The 21837-nt window shown below is 40.8% G+C and overlaps 1 protein-coding gene across 5 annotated transcripts; it reads left to right on the top strand.

The window, feature by feature from the left end:
- The first annotated feature begins 209 nt into the window (after positions 1–209).
- On the top strand, positions 210–21579 carry PER3 (period circadian regulator 3). 5 transcript variants are annotated; one of them, XM_069875014.1, is made up of 21 exons: positions 210–293; positions 1338–1489; positions 2056–2171; positions 3045–3246; positions 4298–4346; positions 5567–5709; positions 6062–6140; positions 6841–6947; positions 7190–7346; positions 8336–8441; positions 8871–8996; positions 9746–9872; positions 10870–11014; positions 11605–11708; positions 12190–12372; positions 12991–13242; positions 13749–14485; positions 15598–15775; positions 16343–16523; positions 16863–17013; positions 18009–21579. In XM_069875014.1, exons 1-21 carry the CDS (start codon positions 229–231, stop codon positions 18108–18110), a joined length of 3462 nt encoding a protein of 1153 aa, XP_069731115.1. In that variant the 5' UTR covers positions 210–228; the 3' UTR covers positions 18111–21579. The 5 variants fall into 5 exon arrangements, with proteins under 5 accessions (XP_069731115.1, XP_069731114.1, XP_069731113.1 ...); XM_069875013.1 differs by having other exon boundaries at positions 12187–12372; XM_069875012.1 differs by having other exon boundaries at positions 11605–11723; positions 16346–16523.
- Positions 21580–21837: the final 258 nt, after the last annotated feature.

Here is a 21837-nt window from a genome sequence, read left to right as displayed (position 1 = left end):
TGTGTGTGTGTGTGCGGGCGGGCGGGGCGCGGCGCACGTGGCCGCGGCGCGGGGCAGCGCGTGCGGGGCCCTTACGTAACGGCGGGGCGGGGGCCGGTGCCGCAGGGCCTCCCGCCCGCCGCGGGGGGCGGTGAGGGGCGGGGTGGGGGAGTGTGGGGGGCCGGGGGCGCGCGAGGCGGCGGCGGCGGCTCCGGAGACGAGGGCTCCGCGCGCCCATGCGGAGCGGCCATGGAGCCGGCCGGGCGCCGCAGCCCGGAGCCGCCGGCGGCGGGCGGCCGAACCCAACTTCTCAGGTAACTCCGGCGGCGCCGCCACCGCTCGCGCGGGCCGGGAGCTGCAGCCGGGGCAGCCCCGGTGCTTCCCTCCGCTCCCCCAGCTCGGCTCGCTCTTCCCCCCCCCCCCCCCCCCCCCCCCGGCTCTGTGGGAGCGCGACCTACAGCGAATCGCTTGCCGGTAGGAGAGCAGAAATTGCCCCAACGGCGGTTTTTCCCGGAAATTCAGAGATTCGACGAGGTGATCGTTTATTTTACTTAGTTAAAAAAAATATTTAAAAAAAAAAAAAAAGGCAGCTCGAGCGCTGCGATTTGTGCAACGTGGGACCGTCACGTGAAGTTAACGTGCAGCCCCTGAACGGCTTCGCGGTGCGGATGCTGCGAGGGTGATGATAATAAAAATGCCAGATGGACGAAGTGTTTAAAATAGTGTTCCACCTCACCTGTAAGATCACAATGTGTCTGCGCTCCGAGGGCGTTGACTGCTTATTTTTCAGCCACTGAAGTAAGTGGGAGTACGAAAAGGGAGATTTTGCTTCTTTATAACCTTGCAGCTGCTGAGGCCTCTGACTCTGTCAGAAGTTTTAATGAAGACTCTGATTCACGTGAGGAATGAAATCTTCCAGTCGGGTCTATTTTGAGGACCTCACGTTTCCCTGAAGTGCTTATAATCAAATGGGAACTTCAAGGCTAGAGAGATTTATGCATGTAAAGAATCAGCATGTATTCATGATTTTGGTACCAGAGACTGAGAAAATCTAGAGTAAACATCAGCTTATTTTTAGTTGCCAGGTGTCTTAGCAAGGAGATCAGTTATGATGTGACTTTGCCATCCATGATGTCTTACAGTTGGAAAGCAGGAAGGTAGAGGAGAAAAGATTGGGTAGCAAAGAAAAGGGGAAGACAGAACAGGGAATAGTGAATGACCATTAGGACATTTCTAGGTATGCTGTGACTCTGCAGCCAAGACAATAAATGTTAATTTAGTGAGTAATTTTAATTAGTTGGCAGAAAAGAAGCTCCTATACTAGAAGTGTCCAGTAAAGTGTAGTTTCTGTTTTACAGTGAGCAGCTGAATTGTAGTCAGTCTCACAGAGATCTGATGATGATGATCCAGGAAATGAAAAAGTGTTTGCCTGAAGAGAAAAGGAGTTCCAGCAAGCCCAGTACCATCAATGCTCTCAACTACGCCTTGCAGTGCGTCCAGCAGGTCCAGGGTAGGTATGGCAAAAATATGGAAGCATAGAAGCTATGTAGCAGCTTGGTTTGAATGGACACTAAAACGCATCAAAGTATTCCTGCTGTCCTGCAAACAATTGGCTTTTCGAAACACAGTGGGTTGTTTTGGTTTTTTTTTAAACTATCATGTTATATTTTCTATTGAAATGTCTATGCATTGCTCCCCTTCAGAATCCTGTAGTTAATAGGTGCCTACTAATAACTTCCTATGTATATTGGAATAAGAGCATTCCCATCCCACATTGAAAAATTATTGGATAGTCAGTGTTTCCAACAGATCTAAGTAGCTAAAATTGTTCTTTTGCCATCACATTCTGCCCATTTTACTTCCTCATGCTTGTTTTCTGTAACATAAATGGGTCACTCCAATAGTATAATCAGTATTCCTTTTTCCTTTGTCACTACACAGACCTTCCTCATGTCACTTCGGACTTCACCAAAAAGATGACAAAAGTGCAAGGGCTGTAAGAAATACTTTCAAAATAGTTTCCTTACTGACTTTCTTGTGTTTGTTTTGCTTTTCCTATTTTTTCTTTTCAATTAGCAAACAATGACTTTTTCCAGGCTCTGAATGACCGAAGAGGTTTTCAGACAGATGTGATGACATACAGCATAGAAGAGCTGGTGGCAGTTGCATCGGAACACACTCCCAAAAACACTGTAAGAAATTTGGGCACGCTCAAGGAGTTCATAATTTTTTACTAACTTCTCTATTTAGTCTCCTTGCATCGTTTTGTGGAATTGGAATGTGTAAAATTGAAAAGCCTTGAAGTTTTAGCCAGACAGGGCTTTGTATTTTTTAAGGGTAAATCAAGACTACTTATCTGTGCTGACTCAGGGTACCCAACAGCAGAAAGTGAAGAAACACCTATATTTTTTTTTCCTTCCTATAAGCAACAAATATGTCATTGAGAATCTTATTTGAGACTTCATTTATGACACAGTGATCTTTTGAGACAGTCTTAGCAGAACATTTTCAATGCTGATCAAGTCCATAATTGTAGGGGACTTTGGTTTCGTTTCTGTAATACTGGATTTAATTTTTCCCCCTTGATTTGTAATATGTGTCACACTTCCTGGCTCTGCTTCAAAGAAAAGGGTGGTTTTTGAGATTCAGTGCTGTTAGATACAGTATCAGTGACATTGCACATGCTTCCTGCTGGAAAAGTTCTCAAAATGTTTTTGTGTGTGGAATTGTGATGAGTGCTCCGAAATTCGTGGAGGAGCATGTGGAGTGATAACCAGTCATTCTGGACAGTGGCAGGCATCACCATAACCTGTTCAGTTTTGATGCGGCAGTCTTATTAATGTTTGTAGATGATGAGTAAGCTACTCTAGCGTTGGAGGTTGTAGTAGCTCGCACACGCAGTTTCAGTTGGATACTAACTTGGGAAGATATTTTTCAGCATCTGTCTTAGGTTGTGGTGTGTGGTGGTTTGGGGTTGGTTTTGTTTTGGGTTTGGTTCTTTTTGTCCTACAGTATTGCTACCTTGTTTTGGGGGTGGATTGCCTTTAATGATTTTTGTTTTCCAGGACACATTTGTGGCTGTGTTTTCCTTGCTTTCTGGACGCATAGTGCATATTTCTGAGCAGGCAGCATCCATTCTAAACTGCAAGAAGAAAGCATTGGACTCCTCCCGGTTTGTAGAGCTGCTTGTCCCTCAGGATGTGAGTGTGTTCTACACACACACTGATCAGTCCCACCTGCCACTTTGGAACACCGAGAGTCAAACAGGTGGGGCTTGGCAATGCTCTTAAGTGCTTCATGTGTCTTTCTGTCTTTGCAGAATGAGGATAAAATGCTTGTTCATTTTAAATATGCTAGCAATATACATAGGCAACATTTGTTGCCTTTCCACTTTAAAAACTTGTGTACCTATGCAGCAGGTCCTTGCTAGTCTCCTAGAGGCTTAGCTCTTACTTGGGTTAGGTCAAAGTCATATACTTCATTGCTTTGTGTGCCACCTTAGTCATTCGAAATACTGCTGCTTTGTAATAAGAAACCAAAAGTCTAATTGTGAGTTTAAAGTTGTTCAATCTACATCTTAGGGTTGCGTGGGTGCTTTGTCTTTATGATCTGCTTACGTCCTGCTGTGATCATAGCTCACTGAACCGAAGTTTTAAGCTGCCTTGCTGTTTAGTGCTGGATGTGCCTAAAGGAGTCCTGTGTTAGTTGTGAGCAGTTCACACATAACTTGCATGCTAAAGCCATGTCTTTTGCCCACCTACTTGTGGGGCTGTTCTGGCACCAGAGCTGGCAAGTCCAAAGTCCTTGCTGTCAAAGGATGAGACATCTGAGGCTGCTAACGCTAACATGCCAGGGATTCCACAACTTGGGAGCCAGTCCTGTGCCCACCCATCAGAGCAGTGGCACCCTTTCGGAGTAGTTATTATTTTCTAGCGATGAACTGCTGCTGAATTTTCTTCTCCTCATAACTTTTGGCTATATATAGCTTTCGGTACATGTCTCATGAAGCCAGGAACTTTTGCTTTTCCTTTCCATAGTGATGCACTGGGGAAAAGGAGTTCTTTAGATCATATGTGTTTCTTCTGAATTTAGTTTCAGGTCAGCCATTTCCCCAAGAGTGAGGGGGCTGGAGAAGAGATAACATTTTAGGTGGCAGCAGACTGTTGAACACCTAATTCAGTGGCTTCATAAAGAGCAGGTTGTGAGACTTCTGTCTTGCTCAGAAAGTCTGGAGAAGGCAGAGTTTAGAATAGTTCTGATAAGTTTGATCTTTTGAAGGGTATTAACTGTTACTTTCAATGTGTGTTCTTCTTATTAGCATCTCTGTATGAATATGCCCAGGTGAAATCCTTTTTCTGCAGGATCAGGCAAGTACTTTGTTTTAGTTTTATGTTCGTGAAGGCTGGAAAAAAGGTACAGTACTGGGCAGTACTGTGATTATAGCTGATCGGTGTAAGTTCATGGGACTCCATTACAAAATTGGCTTTTTGTGTTTTAATATTGGTATCCAGCAGGATGTTTTGAATATTTTTCCCATAGCAATGCTGAAACTTGTGTGGAATAAGTATAGCAGGACAGATACCAATTTTAAGCCAGGAAACTGTTTGTAGTGTGCATCAACATTTTGCCATAATTTTTCTTCAGGCGTTCATACAACATCTCTCCTTGCTTTATATAACAGATCCTTCTGATTATGTGGGCTTCATGAGTAGAAAAATGTTTTCACAAGCACACACTAAGTTTAGGTATGAAAATGTGCTTCTTTGGGTTAAACTTCTATATCCAATTTAATATGTATCTTTTTCCCCCAAAAGTGGAGCTGTCAGTAGTTTTTACGACACTAACCTCTCTCTAGAAACATTTTACAAAACTAAGTGTGGATTAAGACAATAACTTTTAGTGTAAGCGATAGTGTCCAAAAATTTATTTTGATTCTTTCTGTCGGAGCTGGGTAAGATACTGCAGTTCAGCAGGTGGAAGAGCGCTTGCAGTAGAAGTGGGCTATTGCTAATGCAGTTGTTACAGAGCTCTGGTTAAGATCTCATCTAGAGCGTTGTGTGCTGCTACTGCTCACATGTTCTAGGAAGACAAGTCCTCACGGGAGGAGGACAGTCACAGAACAAATAACTGTTTGTGAACTGAGGCTGGGGAATCCTACATAGGCCAGTGAAGCAAAGCTTGAGAGACAGGTTTGATTTTTTTTTTTAATCCTAAAAATGGTACAGAGTGAACAATAAACAGAAAAAGAACTGTTGAACTTGAAGGAGAGCACAGGGCCAAATGAGTGGTTTGGGTGAATATGAGTGAAAATTAGGTGGTGGTATTTAACTGTTAAAGTAATGATATTTCTAGAACAGACTCTGAATGCAAGGGCCGTAGGCAAAACACCTACTTGTTTTTAAGGGGACTGAGGTCAGTGTTGCTGAATGTGTTTGCCTTGGATCACAACAGAGCGTGCGTAGGACTTGAGGAGATTCTGATTTTCTGGGTCTGTGTGCTCAGCATATCTCTGTGCAGGGCTCTCAGTCCTGGCGTTAAGTGTCAGAGTCTTGATACCAGTATGCTAAACCCTTTTACTTTTCCTCAGGGGTGGTAAAGATCAAGAACAAGAAACACGTTGTTACCCCTTCCGAATCACCCCGTACTTGGTCCGTGTGTGTACTTCTGTCCACCTGGATGCCGAATCCTGCTGCTTAGCTTTGGCTGAGAAAATTCACTCTGGATATGAAGGCAAGTCAGGAGACTGTAGTGAAACAAACTTAGCCAGTAGGAAAATGCAGTATATGAAAATCTGCTTCCTTTCCCAGTCTGCACTCGGGAGGTCTCACTCATGTAACTTCCAGTTTGTGTCTGTGTGCATGCATGCAAATCGAGAGCGTCTGTGCCTTCTTTGCAAGGCCCTATTTTTATTTTTGAGAGAAGTCTGCAGCATGTAAGTATTTTTAATGTTTCTATGAGTTATTGGTCAGAAAGCAGTTAAAAATGAAAAAGTTCAGGAGCCGATAACTCTATATCGTGAGCAGAAATAACAGGTTTTCTAAGTGCATATTTTGTTACAGTAAATATTTCTTTTTTCTACTAGCTCCTCGAATTCCTATGGATAAAAGAATCTTCACCACCACTCACACCCCTGGATGTGTTTTTCTTGAGATAGATGACAGGTGAGATAATAATTTTAAGACCTGTGAGGTGAATATGGACAGGTAGCAAAAAATCCTTCTGGGATGCAGCTGGAGACCTGTGTAGAGTCGTTGAACAGTTGGCAGTAGTTAATTAAATAAAGTAGTTTTGTGTTGGCCTGCACAGACGTAATCTACTTTGTTGCTTAAAATGTGAGTTAAATGGAACTGCAGTCAGTTTTCATTATCCAGTGCAATTGGGCACCTGTGGTAAACCCAGATAATGCAAAGCTCTGGGGATCGCACTGCGGAGATACAGCTCTGCTGAGCTGAGTCAAATGAATTTGGGCAGTCTAAATCTGTCTCCGGCAGAACCACAGGAGTGTTTTTACAACACACTTTGCAGTGTCCATGTCAGATTTCCTACTGATACTTTGCCTGTGACCTGTTTCTTCAAGATCCTTTTTTCCTGTTCCCTTTTCATACAGACACAAGCACGAAACTGCCTGCAAACATGAAAATCTGTCAGATCTCCAGGCATAGAAATGTTTGTCATTAGTATTTGTGTGTCTGCATTGGGCTGGAGGATTATTAGATGGGCTGGGCTGTGATGAAAAATGTTGTGTAGCCTTAGTTCATGCCATTGTAGATTGTGCACGGGGACCTCACTGACAAGCAAAGGGTTAAGTATCTAAGTACTCAAAACCATATTATAATCAGCGACAATGTGTTTGGGTTTCAGAGCAGTGCCTTTGTTGGGTTACTTACCTCAGGATTTAATTGGAACATCCATACTCATGTATTTGCACCCAGAAGATCGTCCTTTGATGATTGCAATTCACCAGAAAAGTAAGTATAGTTGCTATAAGAGGAGTTTCTGTGGGTTTTAACATTCTTTTATTATCATATTGCTTGACATGTGACTGATCTACAGTCTAGACAAAAACAGTTGAATTGATAAACCAACCAGTTAAAGGTAAAAGCAAATTCAAACCCGGAGTTTTAAAGGACTCAGGTCATTAGTGTTTGGTCTTGCACTACTGTGTCATAATGCAAACTAAACCTTCTTTCTTGATTGTTTTTTTTTCCAGTCCTGAAATTTGCTGGCCAACCCCCTTTTGAACATTTACCTATTAGATTTTGTACTCAAAATGGGGATTATGTCATACTGGATACCAGCTGGTCCAGTTTTGTGAATCCTTGGAGCAGGAAGGTAGTGTTCATCATTGGCCGACACAAAGTCCGGACGTAAGTCAATAGTGGAATTCATCTGTAAAGGTGCTTTTCTTTGAATGCTCTGCAAAACAGAACTGTCTCAGTACTTAACTAGAGATGTAATGTTGCTCCTGCTGTCTGTGACAATTACCTAGCATCTGTCTTGCAGCCCATTCCTTCAGAACAGCATTAGTCTTGTGTATTAAGTATGAAAGTAAGTAAATTACTTCAAAAGAAAAGGCAAAGCCAAGGGTTTTTTTTTTTTAGGATTTTTGCGCATTGATGATATCCAAATCCTGTGACAATGGACATATCTAATCAAAATATCGGTTTTAGACAAGCTGAGTAAAACTTAAAAAGCAACATGAAAGGTAGATCGCCTCAACAAATAATGAGTTGACATTCATTCCTGACTGGCTCATAAAAAAACCATTATTTGACAGATGTGTAGGCAAAAGTCACTTTCTGGCTTGTTTCCTTCTAGAACATACACTTGATACAGAATCTAAGTATTTACTGTGGTAAGCTCTTTTAATAATACAATTAGTATTGAGTGTGCAAGTTAATTTTTCTCATGTTTCTCACGAGTTTCCAAGAGATTTGGAAATATGACTGCCTTCTTCTTACCTGGTTTCTTTCCTAGGAAGTGGCTTTTCCGGACGGCATTCAGACTTTTCAAAGTGATCTTTTATTTAAGAGTTTATGGGGTGTGAATTTGTCTCCTGAGCAGAGGAGGCGGTGCCGGAGTAGATGCTTTTCAACCATAGCTTATGCCACTGTGCTGGTGTGGTGACTTCCCTGGGGCTGCGTGTGAAGCGCTGTTCTCATAGCACTGCCCCACTACCCCAGCAGAGCTGCTGGTGCAACAGATGACATCGCTGTGTATTAATTCAGCAAAGCAGTCAAATTAAAATAATGGTTCTTAAAAGAAAAAAAAAAGAAAATCTGTTCTACCTCTGTTTGTAGCTACCTTTTTTTCATGAAATTAAAATTAGTAGTGACGTTTTGCTCGCTCTTTCCAGAAGCCCTCTGAATGAAGATGTCTTTGCTGCAAGAAGTAAAGAAATGAGCAGTGTTGAGAAAGAGATAAGAGAATTGCAAGGACAGATTTACAAGCTACTTCTGCAGGTAAAGAAGATGAAAGAATTTCAGAATGCTGCCTGGCCTTCTCAATGAGAGGGTAAAGAAATAGGTCTGTTCAGCAGACTACTTCAGGGGTGGTCTTTTACAGGATCTAAAAGGAAAGTTCTACATGGACGCGGGCTTGTGGCGTCATGAAAATATGGCTCTGGGTAGCCCACCTGATTAGAAACAAAATAATATTTTGTGTGTCGTATTTGCCAAGTCCTTATGTTGAAAGATAAATCTGCATCCCAAAACAGCTTTAAGCATGGTTGAGAATTTTCCCAAGCAAATGGTAGAGCCCAGGACAACAGTGGCTTTTGACTTTATTCACTCTGTTTGCTTGAAGTTCTTTGTGGGGTAGTATGTTATTTCCATCGTTTGTACCCTAGGAGGATGATATGTTTTAAATCACTATTTTTTCCCCTCATACAGCCGGTTCACAGCAATGTTTCCAGTGGTTATGGAAGCCTTGGAAGCAATGGCTCTTATGAGCATTATATCAGCATAGCATCTTCAAGTGACTCCAATGGGAATTGTGCAGAGGAAATAAAAGAACCAGTAAGTCCTTAAATGTGTCGCTGCCTGCAGAGTAGTAAAAATACGATTTTAAAAATGAAAATTTTAACTATGTTTTTAACTATGTTTTGTCATGAATGTTGCTGAAGTGGGAAGATACAGCTGTGTACAAGCTAAATGTACTTAAATCAGTCAGTTGTAGAATGCTGGCTTTTGATTTCTGCTCTTCATTTTGCTGACCGAAATGAGCAGATAGCTACTACGGTAGTTCTCCGAATTGAAGACTTGCTTAAGATCAGCCTCCTCAAAGAACTGATAAGAGAAGAAAGTGGAAGAACCATGCAACCAGAAAGAGGATTGATGTATGTGGAGGGCTTTCTGTTCGCTTGGGATTTTCTGTTTCATTTTAAGAAGGGCACTAGAGGTAGTGTAGACTGTTGTAGAAGAGAGTGGAAACAGTGCTGTCATAAAACAAGCATTGCAATTGCCCAATTTCCTTGTGAGGCTCCTGGGTAAATTGTCAGCTTATTCCTACACTCAAGGTTTGCATCAGTATGTATCAGAAATATGTAAGTGCTCATGCTGTTCAGGTTTTTATCATAGTTAAATTAATTAAATTAACCATGGCAATTAGATTCTTAAATTTACAAACACCAACAGAGACCAGGCTTAGGCTGACCAGCTACGCCCTTTCAGCTGGGAGAATACAAAAACCCTAGCCCATCCTGATGGTCTCATGTGGCCTCTTTTTACTTTTCTTATTCTGACTTCGCATTTTCACATATCTCAAGATGACATTGCAACAAGTTTGTGCAGATGTCAATCGAATAAAGAATCTGGGACAGCAGCTGTATATTGCGTCGAGGAGCAAGCCACAGAGTGGAAATGAGCAGGCTCTGAGCTCAGAAATGCTAGGAGGTAAGTTAATGTCGTTATGATACTTAACATGAACTCTTGTAGATCTTTAGCAATGAGTTTGGCTAGCTGCTGTTATGCTGAAGAACTTAGGGTAGTATTTAAGCATGGCTTAAATGTTGGAAGTATTTTGTTTGCTTTTTTTTTAAAAATGAAATTAAAAGCAAACAACCAATAAACGTCTCCGCAGATGCTGTGACTTTTTAACTGCTCCTTGGGATATGGAGGAACATGTCTGTCTCTTTCTAAGTTAATAGAATCTTACTTTTTTTAATTGTAACGCTTTCTAGTGAAAATGCAGCAAGTTCCGTTAGTTGCTTTATGAAGACTCTCATAAACAATCCACAGGTTGGAAAACATTGCCCTGTGTCCCACTGAAGAAGTAGTGGTTTAGTTATTGTGTGCTTAATATTGTGCTAATGCACATTATTTGCTGTTAATATCTAGCACAAAGATACAGAGAAAACTTGATGCTTTCTTAGATATCATAGGGATCTGCATTAAAACATTTTGCACTGTGATAGTCTGTACAAAAGTTACCATGAACCTCCTAGTCTTAGTGATAAGAAGGCTGCACTGTGAATGTTAATGCTGCTCTGACCAGTGTAGGGTCAAAACCTGCAAATTACTGCTGAATAGCAGGTTGGATTCTGTGATGTAAAAACCAAGAGTAATATTAATTACAGCTTTGTTTACAACATATAGACAGTAGGTTTTTTCTATCGTGTTTTCATTGTGTTTACTCATTTTTCTGAGCGTGTGTTTAAGCTGTTGTGTGGCTTTTTTTCTTGTAAGGCATTCTTTCCCCTTCTAGCTCCCATGTCTTGAAACGTGAATTGAGATGAAAATGCAGAGTAACTTAGTAATGAGGCTTGTGCTGTCATAAGCCATATGTTCCTGTATAATATATATGTATCCCAGTGTATATATGTGAATGTCTTGGTGGGAGTAGTGTTCAAATGACTTTTAGAGGAGTCTCTGAGGATTTATTCTTTTCTAGGGAAGAGGCATACTGCTTCTTGTTTTCTTCAGACACTGAGAAGTGGTAGTACAGAAGAACCAGGAAATGCATTTTATGATGATTCAAAGAAGACTCCACGTGTTCCTTCGTATCAGCAGATCAATTGTGTTGATAATATCATTAGGTAATAAACTGTGAAGCGATTTTAGTGATTACAAGTTTAAGATTAACCGATGGAAGGTAAATAAGTTATGAGATGACTTTGGGATCGTTTGTAAAGCTTTCTTCCTCCCCGGGTAGTCCATCCCAACAGTCAATCTGAATTACTCAGTAATGAAAAATTTAGGGTCTAAGATTCTGTTTGCGACTGTTGATGTTGGTCTACTGACAGGTTCACCCCTGGTGCAGCAGGAGTTTAAGAGAATTTCACTGGGCATAATATGCTAGTGTCTTCTCAATATATGCTTTGAGAACATCTGTATAAAACTGAAAGTTGCTATAATTTATAAAACGTTTTTAATGTTTTTAACACAGTGGATAACATAACCTTTTTTTTTTCTTTTTTTCTTTTTTTTTTAAAGAAAGAGTAAGTGATAGATTTTATTTAACTTAGTTCTTGGAAAGCAGATATGTGTCCAGAGCTTCCTGCGGTGAATTTAAAATACTAGTTAACAATTCCTGGATCTCCAGTTTGGATTGTTCAAATGTATGTCTCTCCAAAAGGAGAGAAAACACAAAGTAGAGAGAGCTTCCTGTGATATGCTTTTATTTCAGGTATCTAGAGAGCTGCAGTATTCCAGCATTGAAAAGGAAATGTAAATCTTCTGCAAATACGTCATCATCATCTTCAGAAGAGGTCCAGCAAAGTCAGCAGGAAGGTGAGGCATTGGAAGGTAACGTACGGTGTATTGATGATCATAACAGAGAGCAACAACTTTTTCATTTCTCGTGTCCCACTGTTGTACATGCCAAGATTTATGTCCACTTCTTAAATTTTTGTCACACTAACAGCACAAACATTTGGTAAATATTGTGGTAAATATTTGCTTACCTTGTCCAGATCTCACGATTAAGAATCGGGTACAATATTAAGTCTTTGAATGTAGAATGGGTCAAAAAAGTACTAGTATTTGTTGTTTCTAAATGAACCTGCTGTTGCTTACTGATTTTGTGCCGTGTTTAGGATGTGCTGATATTGCACTGGCATATGAACTTTATGTTAGACTGTCTTATTTAATGGTCTGCATACTTACTGGTTGTTTCTGAGCCAGTAAGACTGATGAATTTGGAGCATAGTTCTTGGAATGAAATTCCATGTAGAAACTTTGTCATTTACCGATACTGCTATGCTTTCAGCAGTTAATTCCCAAACTCCAATATCTGCTGATCGGGAAGAGAGGCTGAAAGACCAGACAAGCACAGGCATGGTGGGTGCTCCTCTGGCAGACCTGACTCTGTCCAACAAGGCTCCAAGTGTGGTATCTGTCACCAGCCAGTGCAGTTACAGCAGCACTATAGTGCATGTCCCACACCCGGAATCAGGTAACGTTCACGCTCTCAAAGCACTGAATTGACTCCCTGATTTTTAAGATTGCATAACGTTCCCAGACTGAAGTACATGGTGAGACAGTTTTGTCCATTTGAGATACGTTCTCATGAATATAAACTCTGGCGTATAGTTGAGGTACTTCTAGGGACACCGTGAAGAAAACTTGAACCTGCAAATTTTTATGGTGTTTCAGTAAGATGTAGTTTTAACTGATTGCACTATTTCCTTTTCCCTCAAACACAAGTATATACTTTTTGCCATTGAAGATTGAAATAAAAATGACTAATGGGCCAGTGTTACTTCATTTTAATGCAGAAGGAAGTGTAAAAATGAGTATTTAACTGCTTTTGTACTAAGAAAGCATGAAAAAATAAGTGCCTTTGTAACTTCAAAGTGAACTTGAAGTTTCCACACCATGAAAAGTAGTTTGCGCAGTTGATGTTAGTGTAACTATATTTGAGTGTAAAGGGTGTTTTCTCCCCCTGCCTCTGCAGCCTATATCTGCTGGGTAGCTCAGACGAGACTGTGTTCTGTGTAACCATCTGGGTGTTGTGGGAGTTGGCACCAGAATGCCAGACCAAAGAGTGATTTATTTTCTTCCCTCTTCAAAGAAGTGACTACAATGGAGGATACTACTGTTGGAAGTGAACAAATTGAGCTGCCTCCTGTGAATGCTCAGAGTCTCACTATGGTGCCTGAGGACTTAAAGCCAGTTGGGCTAACAAAAGAGACGTTGTCAGCCCACACTCAAAAGGAGGAGCAGAACTACGTTGACAAGTTCCGCCAAAGGATCTTGCTCTCTCCTTTTAGGACTTACCTTCAACAGGGGAGCAGAAGTAACAACGGACAGTCCTGTGGCCAAGGTAGGCAGCAGTTCTGAGAAATAAAGACAGTTCAGTCTGGATTGCAATGCAGTCTGGTTCTCCTTTGCATGACTTAGTGAGTGTCTTACTATGGCTGCAAACAGAATACTTCATTTGAACTGCCAAAGCTTGACAACGGCATTGCCCACACAGGAGGTCTTCTCCATCTTTAATTGTTGCTATCTTGGACCTTTCAACGAAGCACATAATTGTAGTAATTAAACTTGCAAATCCCAAGAAGTTTACTGCCTTCCCTTCAGGGGAAACGTAAAAGGTCTAATTGGAATAAGCCAAATTGATCAATAAGAAAATTGATGACATGAAGGAAAATACTGTACATATGTGAGCAAATCCATCACTGTAGCAAATGGAAGAATTGTTCAGAGGAAGGTCAGCTCTCTGAATAAGCCACACTCAATTATCTGGATGTTTTTCTCTCTTTTTTTTTTTTTTTAAACCGTAGGTTTGTCATTTCAGTGAATGTGTCTATTTTTCTTCCTTCTCAGGAGATTCGCCTCCAAAGCAGATGAGCCCAGCTAGCTGTAAAAAAGGCAGACGTGGAAAATTCAAGCGCCAGAAACCTCAGAGACAGTCCTCAGATAGCCACTCTTCTAGTAAAAATAGAAGTAGTCTTCCATGTGAGAAGAGAACAACTCAGAAACAGTCATCCTCTCCCTCAAAAGTGTCCTGTCTGAGCTCCTCCAGTATGAATGCCCTCCCTCCTATAGGATTTCCAGTTTCTTCAGATCCACTCTCTAGTTTTCCAGCCTCTCCTGTAGGAGAGGAGCTTGCCCCTCGCTCATTAAAACCTGAGTCCATGTTGTCATCGCAACTATGCTGTGAAGCCCAGTCACACCCAGCACTTTATACCCCTAACATGAGCACACTTATGGCTGTATTTTTTCAGAGTTTCCCTGTGTATGCTCAGATGCCTCAATGCGTCTTTCTTCCTAGCCCTCAGTATGTTTATCCCCCCTCTTCATATCCATGTACTACACTACCTCCAGCCCCACTTCCTTTTGCTCCATCACCAATAGCAGTGCACTCTGTGGATCACCCCTTTCCAGTCTCTTCTGCCACATCCATGGAGGACCAGCAAGAGGGCCAGCATGACCAGGCCCCGCTGCCAAGTAGCTCACGGAGCAGCTCCCCTCTTCAGCTGAATTTGCTTCAAGAAGAGCTGCCGAGACCTATGGAGCTTTCCATTAGTACTGATGTTAAAGCATGTACAGAAGCTAAATGTGTAAGTAACACCAATTTTTAATGTAGAGGAGAAACTGACTTTCATAAGTGTTTGGTCACCAAAACCAGTGGTGATAATCTGTGTTTCCAGGTCACCAGATTGTTAGCTGCTTTTTCCAGTAGCTGTGCTGTGTAGGCTGCAGGGCACAAATAGCTTTCTCCACCTCCAGCGCTGTTTATACCTGCCCACGTGGGAACTTGTAACAGTACAGCATTGGCACCTGGCAAACAACAGAAGTGTGAGATCTGGTGTAGGCTGCCACAAGCTGCTTTGGCTCAGCATTTTGGCAGCAGCCTTTTCAATTAAATTGTCGGCTCTAATTTTGGGTTTGGGGCTTTTATGCATGTGGAACTTGGTTAGTGCTGCGCAATTCGCATCCTTTTCCACCGAGTCCCACAGTCTCTGTGGAGAACAAAAAACAAAGGGAAGATACACTTCTAATTACTCCCTCTGTCTCCCAGGGATGCAGCTAATGAACGAAGAACAGGGATCCGTGTGGGTCGGTTTCCATACATGGGCATAGAAAAAGCCTCTCCAACTTCCGCGGTAATCTCAGAGGCAGGAATCTGAGCTCTGCAGGCGAGGAAAAAAATGTTGGCTCCTGAATCCAGGTTGGGCTGGAAAGGCTGGATCAGCTGAAACTGCAGGGTAGGGTCCTGAAAGGGGAGTTGGTATACCTGTAGCTGCTGAAGCGGTGAGCTTCACGTAGTGAATCAGGGGAAGGCACTCCTGTTTTCCGTGTAGTGCACCATTGCTCGATGTGCATGGCTGCTTCATGCTGTCTGACAGGACAGGAAGGGAATTGACTCCTGTTCTCTTGTCAGCAGAAAATACTAGCTTTGTGCCACAGTACAGTATCTTGACCCAGTGGGGAAGGATCTACAGCAGAAACCAGTGAACTAGAGTTCAGATGCTTGTTGGTTTTTCACCCGTGAAGATTGTTATCCTGAGTTGTAGACAGACATTTGTTTTCAGAGCTAGAAACTCCAAACCTATTGAACTGATATGAGAACTTAAGACAACACGTGACAAATAAAATAAATGCATGAACTTTTTTTTTTTCAAATCTAAATGTAATTTCCATGGATGTGTGTTTTGATTTTTGTTTCCAGGACAATGATCCAGAAGATAGTGGTAACAGTTCTAGCCATTATGTTTCTTGTGAACTTATTGACCGCTCACTGTATGAGGACTCCCAGTCGGGTGTGGGTTCAGCAGCATCAGGCAGTGGATCAGCTTTATCTGGCTCTTTAGGCTCTGGCTCCAACGAAACTTCTGGTTGTGGCACAGGTAGGGAAAACTCAGATTTGAGTGTTGTTTTGGTGCTAAATGGCTTGCTAACATGTTTGTAGTTCCTAACAAGAATAGGAAATCCCAGTAAGATGATCTGTAGTCTTTACCTTTCATCAGCTTTCAGTGTTTGAAGCCAAATTTGTTTCAGTCACTATAGCTGGAAATGGGAATGTAAGATGGTGTTGCTTTGTGAGCTATAAGCCACTCTTGCATTTTGCTCATCATCGCTTTTCTCTGCATTAGATACTGGCTTACATCTTAAATTTTAAACATAAATGTAGATCTGCATAGAGCAGGACCTTTTGAAACAGAAGCAGAGAAGCTGAGCAGTTAAGTTTGAGAAGAGTAAGTAGAGCTTTGGAGATCTTGATTAACTTAATAGAATGCTCTTTATCTTTGGATTCTCAACAGGTAGTAATCGCTTGCTAGAGCAGTCACGTGGGAGTACCTGTGCTCGTGTTGCAGAGCTAGCTCGCAGGAACACACAGTTGTCCTTCTACTGCTTGTGCTGAATTACTAGAATTTCTCAGGTATCTGCATTTATTTTTTTGTGGTAATTCTCAGCAGGTAGTGGGAAAAGCAGCAAGTACTTTGCCAGTAATGATTCTTCTGAAGCTTCCAAAAAGGAGAAGAAACAGGAGCCAGAAGTGAAAGGGACGTCTAATAAATCCAAACATGAGTCAGCCTGGGTGATGATGGATCGCACACCTGAGCAAGTTCTAATGACTTACCAAATGCCAAACAGGTTGGAAAACATCAACTATTTCTGACATGTAGTTTGGAATTGTGCATAGAACTGTAGAATTAAAAATGAGACCATGGAAACAGTGCGCGTATCAATGTCACTCCAAGAAGGTGTATTAATCTACTGTTTGTGCATTTTAAGCCCTCTTTGTTTTTTTTTCCCTGTTTTTTTCGTTATTTCCCCCACCAGTTAAAATATAGTAAAACAGAGTACAGTTACTGTTCAATGGCTGATGCTGTCTGCACTTCAGCTGTGGATATTGATCCCAGTAGGATTAAAATCAGTGCTTGCCTTGCTTCATTTAGTACAGCTGTGTTCACAGGTGTCTGTTACCTGCAGAATTAAAGAGGAGGTTTTAAAAGAGGATTTGGAGAAGCTGGCAGTCATGCGCAAGCAGCAGCCTTGGTTCACGGATGGGCAAAAGAAGGAGCTTGCAGAAGTGCATACGTGGATTCGGACCCAGACTGTCCCACTGCAAGTTAGCACCCAAGTAAGGAGCAATTGTGAAAGCAATCAGCAGCTTATTCATGCTTTGGCTAACCAGAGGCAATGCCATTTCTATACCAATACAATCTTACAGTGATTGGGTCACTGATGATTATTACTTGTAAATATAAGAAGGAAGTGAGCTTGAGTACGCTAGCGGCATGGGAAATGCCAAAATACAGGTCTTTCTATTGTATCTCTTTTTGAAGATATTTAAATCCTGTGTAGAAACTACCTGTAGCAAGGTTCCTTCAGTCACACTGATGAATGGGAATAATGTCATGCTCTCATGTAAAATTCCAGATCTAGTGATGTTTCTCCTGTAGTATTGGGTCTTTTGCTTGCTTTATTATGAAGTTGGCCGTTGCTGTGATTGAATAGCATGTAATACCGGGGTGTTGGTGAAGATAGGAGCAAGTGTGTTCAGCAAGCTGAAAAATGCTTGCAATCACAGAGGAGGTTCAGGCATATAGAGAGAAACACAAAAATAACTGGATTCATGCTTTAAGATTTTTTGTATGTTATGCCTAAATATTTTATCTGGTGTGACTCTTGGGTATTCTGATAAACTACTTCTGATTTATGTGTTAAAGAATGTCCTAGTCAGTTTAAAGTGCTCCTAGGTGTTATGGAGAAGAAATGAGCAAGGCAAAATTAGTCACAGAAAGATCTAGAGCTCCAGTGATGAGTTGCACAGAAAACTTTAAAATTGTGGTCCAAATCCTTAACAAACAGTTTGCTGAGGAAGTCGCATACATTTTTAACCCTGAGATGAGACATATTCCACTAACAAAGAAAACTAATTTGTGACAAGATAACTTGGAGGTACAAGTACCTGTTTCAGAAAACAACTGGAAAATCTCTGCTTTTTAGAGATTAGAGCCCATTGGTGAGGGTTTCAATAATTTGCAACATATCGTGTGATCAGGATTTAATTCTTTGAAATTTATTTATAAAAAAAGAGAATTTAAATTATCGTGTTCTTGTTCCTTTTTAAAGGGCTGTGTTACATGTGACATCAGGGAAGTGAATTGTGAAGCTGCAGTGGCTCATGACAATATGGAAAGCAAGGGAACATCATCTTCACTCCTGCAACGCTGAAGGCATCAGCGCTTGTGTCAGTAAAACTGCTTGGTGTAATTCCCATTCTCTTTTCCTCTGGCTTTGCTGCATACTAGTGGTGAATCTGTCTGGCTATCTCTTCCCAACACAAGCAGTTACACATGTGAAACTAAATCTTTTTTCACTACCCTGCCGCTCCTGGCATGATTCTGAAGACAATCTTTCACTGGGAGGCTGTTTCGCTTCTTGATCTCACAGGCTTGCCGCATAATGGGATATGTTTCTAGCTTTTGATTGCTCGAATGATGAACAGGATACAAAGGTTTTTTCTGTTTGGGGGTGGGTGGGTTGGTTGGTTGGTTGGTTTGAACTTGGCAAGCAGGGGTCTTAAAAAGACGCAGTGGTTGAGAGCTAAGCGATTGACCTAGCAGATCAGCATGTTTACTCTCCAAGTAAGCTAGGTGTGTTGAAACCAGGATACAGCACAGTGCTCTTTGGTTTTGTTTGTTTGATATTTAAAGATCTAAACTGAAGATGACAGTGCTCTGAGGATATAAAATCTCTGTGGGTGATTTGAAAGTCCAGTAAGCCTTTTAATGAGCAGCTGAAAACTGGCCAAGTTATTCTGCATCAAAATGCCTTTCACCAGCTTGTGCCCATAGGAAAAAACAAACTGAAGAGAAGCAAAGCAATTCCTGATGTTTCTCGTTATGAGTGTTTTGGAACCAATCTGGTTATAGCATTTGTTTTTAAAGTTGTGTTTCTCAAGAGAGGTGTTTAAAAGTAATTGAAGGTAACTGTTTTCAAATCTGCTAGAGATTAAATTATAAATAGCAATCAAAAAAATAGAAGTAACAATTCAGAAGTTAATTTCTTGTGCAGGATCTGCTCTTTAATAAAAACCTCTGTCAAGGTGCTATAGTCTAGTTATGAATTCAAGTAACTACATGCAGTCTTTTATCCTATGTTGCTAGCACTCCGGAAGGCAGATTTGTATGTTTATTTTTGTTATTGTTGTGTCAGAGTAGTTACATGAGCTGAATCCAGACACAGTGAGTAGGAAATTTGAAGCTATTCGCATGTTTTGCTTCTATTCTGATGCCAAAAATGAAAAGGATAAAAAGAGATTGAGCTTTATTTCTTTTGCTTTCTTGAAAAGTCACAAGTTGCGGAGCCAAACTTGAACATCAAACTGTATATTTATTATTTCTTACCACTGTTGACTTCTTGGACACGTTTCAACCTCTTTCTTTTTATGGAATCTCTGCCGATGAAGTACATGGATCAAAAATGAGTTTGTGCAGGATGTGAGTTTGTTGTTCAGAAAGTGGCAATCATTTTCAGTACGTGAAAAGCCTTGTTCTCATGTTAATACTTATAGCTTTTAAAGCTGAATGCCTCAAAGTGCTCTTCAGACAGGACATTCTTCACTAAAACCGAGCAGATTGTCTGATTTCCCCTTTGTTTTTCAAAAGCTAGATGTAATCAGATTTCCCTTGTGGTGTTGTGAATCGCCTTAGTCTTCTCAAAAGAGAGTTTTAGAATGTAACGTGTTATTCACCCTTTTGTTCTGTATAATTCTTCCTTTTCTGGTACGTGAAGGATTTTCACTTTTTCAATTTGATTTACTAGTAAGCCTCAAATTGTTGAGTAAGCTAAGAATACTGTGATCTGCAGATCGTTGAAGCAAAATACATTTATCCAAGATTTTTGTTACTTTTTGAAATCAATTCAGTGACAATTTTTGCCATTAAAACAAAAAGGAAAAATTATTTTTACAGAACTTTTAAGTTTTCAAGGCTAGTTTGACTCAGGCAGTTCTTCTGTTTGGTTTTTGTTTTTACAGTAGGCTTGCCTGGTATGTTTATACTTATTGCTTTCTATCTATTCTTAAGCTGCATTTCTGTGTTTGTCTTTCAGTATTTTCAGCTCGAACTTGTGTTTTCTTGTGTTGTAAAACAGCAGAGGTTCACACATCTCCATACTTTTTGTCTTCAAACTGTAGAGGCTTCTTAAAATAAGCGATTTAAGTAGGTATTTACATATAACAAATTACGTACTCTAAATGGAAAATGTGGACGATAACCTTACTCTTTTCTTAGTCTTTTTCCAGCACTTTCCAAACATTATTCTGCATTATATCCACACTACCTAAAACATTTGCTCTAAAATGCGTAAGAAGGTGCTTTGTGTATAGATATTTCTCTTAATTGGGAAGCTTCTTAACTAACTTAATTGTCAAATTAGACTCATGCACTAGAATCCATTCTAGTTTGTTGGGCTTAAAATGACTGCTTTAATGTATTCTGAGTCTTGGTGAAATAGATGAATTTGAATGCTTCAGAGAAGAATGGCTGCCTCCTTCAAAATAGTTTAAAAGTGTAAGCCAGGAGAGAAGTTTAGATAATCAACTCTTTTGCTGTGCGTTATTTCTGCTCTTCATTTCCTAAGCATGAAAATGAGATGGTTTGCAGTATCTTAGCAGGCATACGCGCCGTGCACTTTATGAAACAGTGGGACTTAGTTTAGGAGAATGGTAATACATACCTAACACTTGAATAATGCTTTTCATCCATAGGTCTGGAAGCATGTCAAAAAGATGACTATTCCAGTTATATAAAAAGAGGCAGAGACACAAAGGACTTGCACAGATGCGTACCCCCAGTTCATACCAAATCCAAGAGTATAGTTTGGGGATCTTCACTCACAGTATCCTGTGCTGTCTTTGCCACAAGCGGTCAAGATTCTGACCTGAATGTAGAAACTTGATGGTATTAAATGTGTTTCTTGTTTGGAGATGTTAACCCTTCTTATACCACATACTGCGATGAATTTGTGCCCAGTAGTGTCATATAGCATCAGAAATCCTAGATGGTTTTTGTAGTGCTGTGAACATTGTACCCTCTGACCAATAATGAAGGTGCACATGCTTAGGAGTTTGAATTCGAAGCTTGTAATTCTGGATACATCTTAGGTGCAAGATGACTTGTCTGGGACTATGCTAGTCTTGGGTTACAGAAAAAAATATCATAAGGGAGAACAATGTAAGAGGAACAAAGAGATCGATCAGTGCCCTTTGTGACAATGAAACTAAACTATTTGCCCAAAAATGCAAATGTGCTTGGTTGCAAAACCAGGTTTAAGACAGAACAGTTTCCCAAGCTACTCTTTGCCCTGCTAGAACCACATCATCTTGCAATCAAATGCCTTATCAAACCTTTTGAGAAGGACCTTGGTTTCCATAAGTTTTCAGGAACTGCTATTTTTTTTCTTCTGCTTACATTAATCTGTCAGTCTTTGTGGTTTGCTGGAATAGTTGAAGCGGGTGAGATCCAGTTTTGATCTGAAAGACCAATGGAGTAAATATTGCAGATGGATTTTCCTATGCTGTTTTGTTTATGTAACTTTGTTTTACCTAGCATAAAAATCTTGCAGACAGCTTAAAGCTGCTTGGAATGGAAGGTCACTTTTTTGGTGATCGAAGGGCAAACATGCAAGTATAGTAATGGTGCATATACTGCCCCCTGTGGGGGTGTCAGCAGTTTGGAAACTCTTGAATTTTGCTGGCAATTTTACTTGTTGGATTCATAAATATAGAATTACATTTTTAAAAGATGAGTTGATGGTCAATTATTTTCATGGCATTGCTATGAACAGGAGGGACCCTAGTGTATTTTTACAGTGTGGGTTAAATAGTCAGTGAATGAGTAATGTATTGGTAAGTTTATCTTCCAGCTGAATCAAGTTTTAAATTGCAGTTGAATGA

The sequence above is a fragment of the Phaenicophaeus curvirostris genome, chromosome 22 (genome assembly GCF_032191515.1).
Source record: "Phaenicophaeus curvirostris isolate KB17595 chromosome 22, BPBGC_Pcur_1.0, whole genome shotgun sequence".
Lineage (NCBI taxonomy): Eukaryota > Metazoa > Chordata > Aves > Cuculiformes > Cuculidae > Phaenicophaeus > Phaenicophaeus curvirostris.
Note: the sequence above shows the minus strand (reverse complement) of the source record. Positions and strands in the feature narration are given on the sequence as shown.

Bases quoted from the DNA above. Each gene is read 5' to 3' on its own strand.
- PER3 (XM_069875012.1), top strand. From the start codon at position 229: ATGGAGCCGGCCGGGCGCCGCAGCCCGGAGCCGCCGGCGGCGGGCGGC. The intron at 6,141-6,840 runs GTGAGATAATAA...TTTGGGTTTCAG, and splicing joins TTTCTTGAGATAGATGACAG to AGCAGTGCCTTTGTTGGGTT. The intron at 6,948-7,189 runs GTAAGTATAGTT...TTTTTTTTCCAG, and splicing joins GATTGCAATTCACCAGAAAA to TCCTGAAATTTGCTGGCCAA.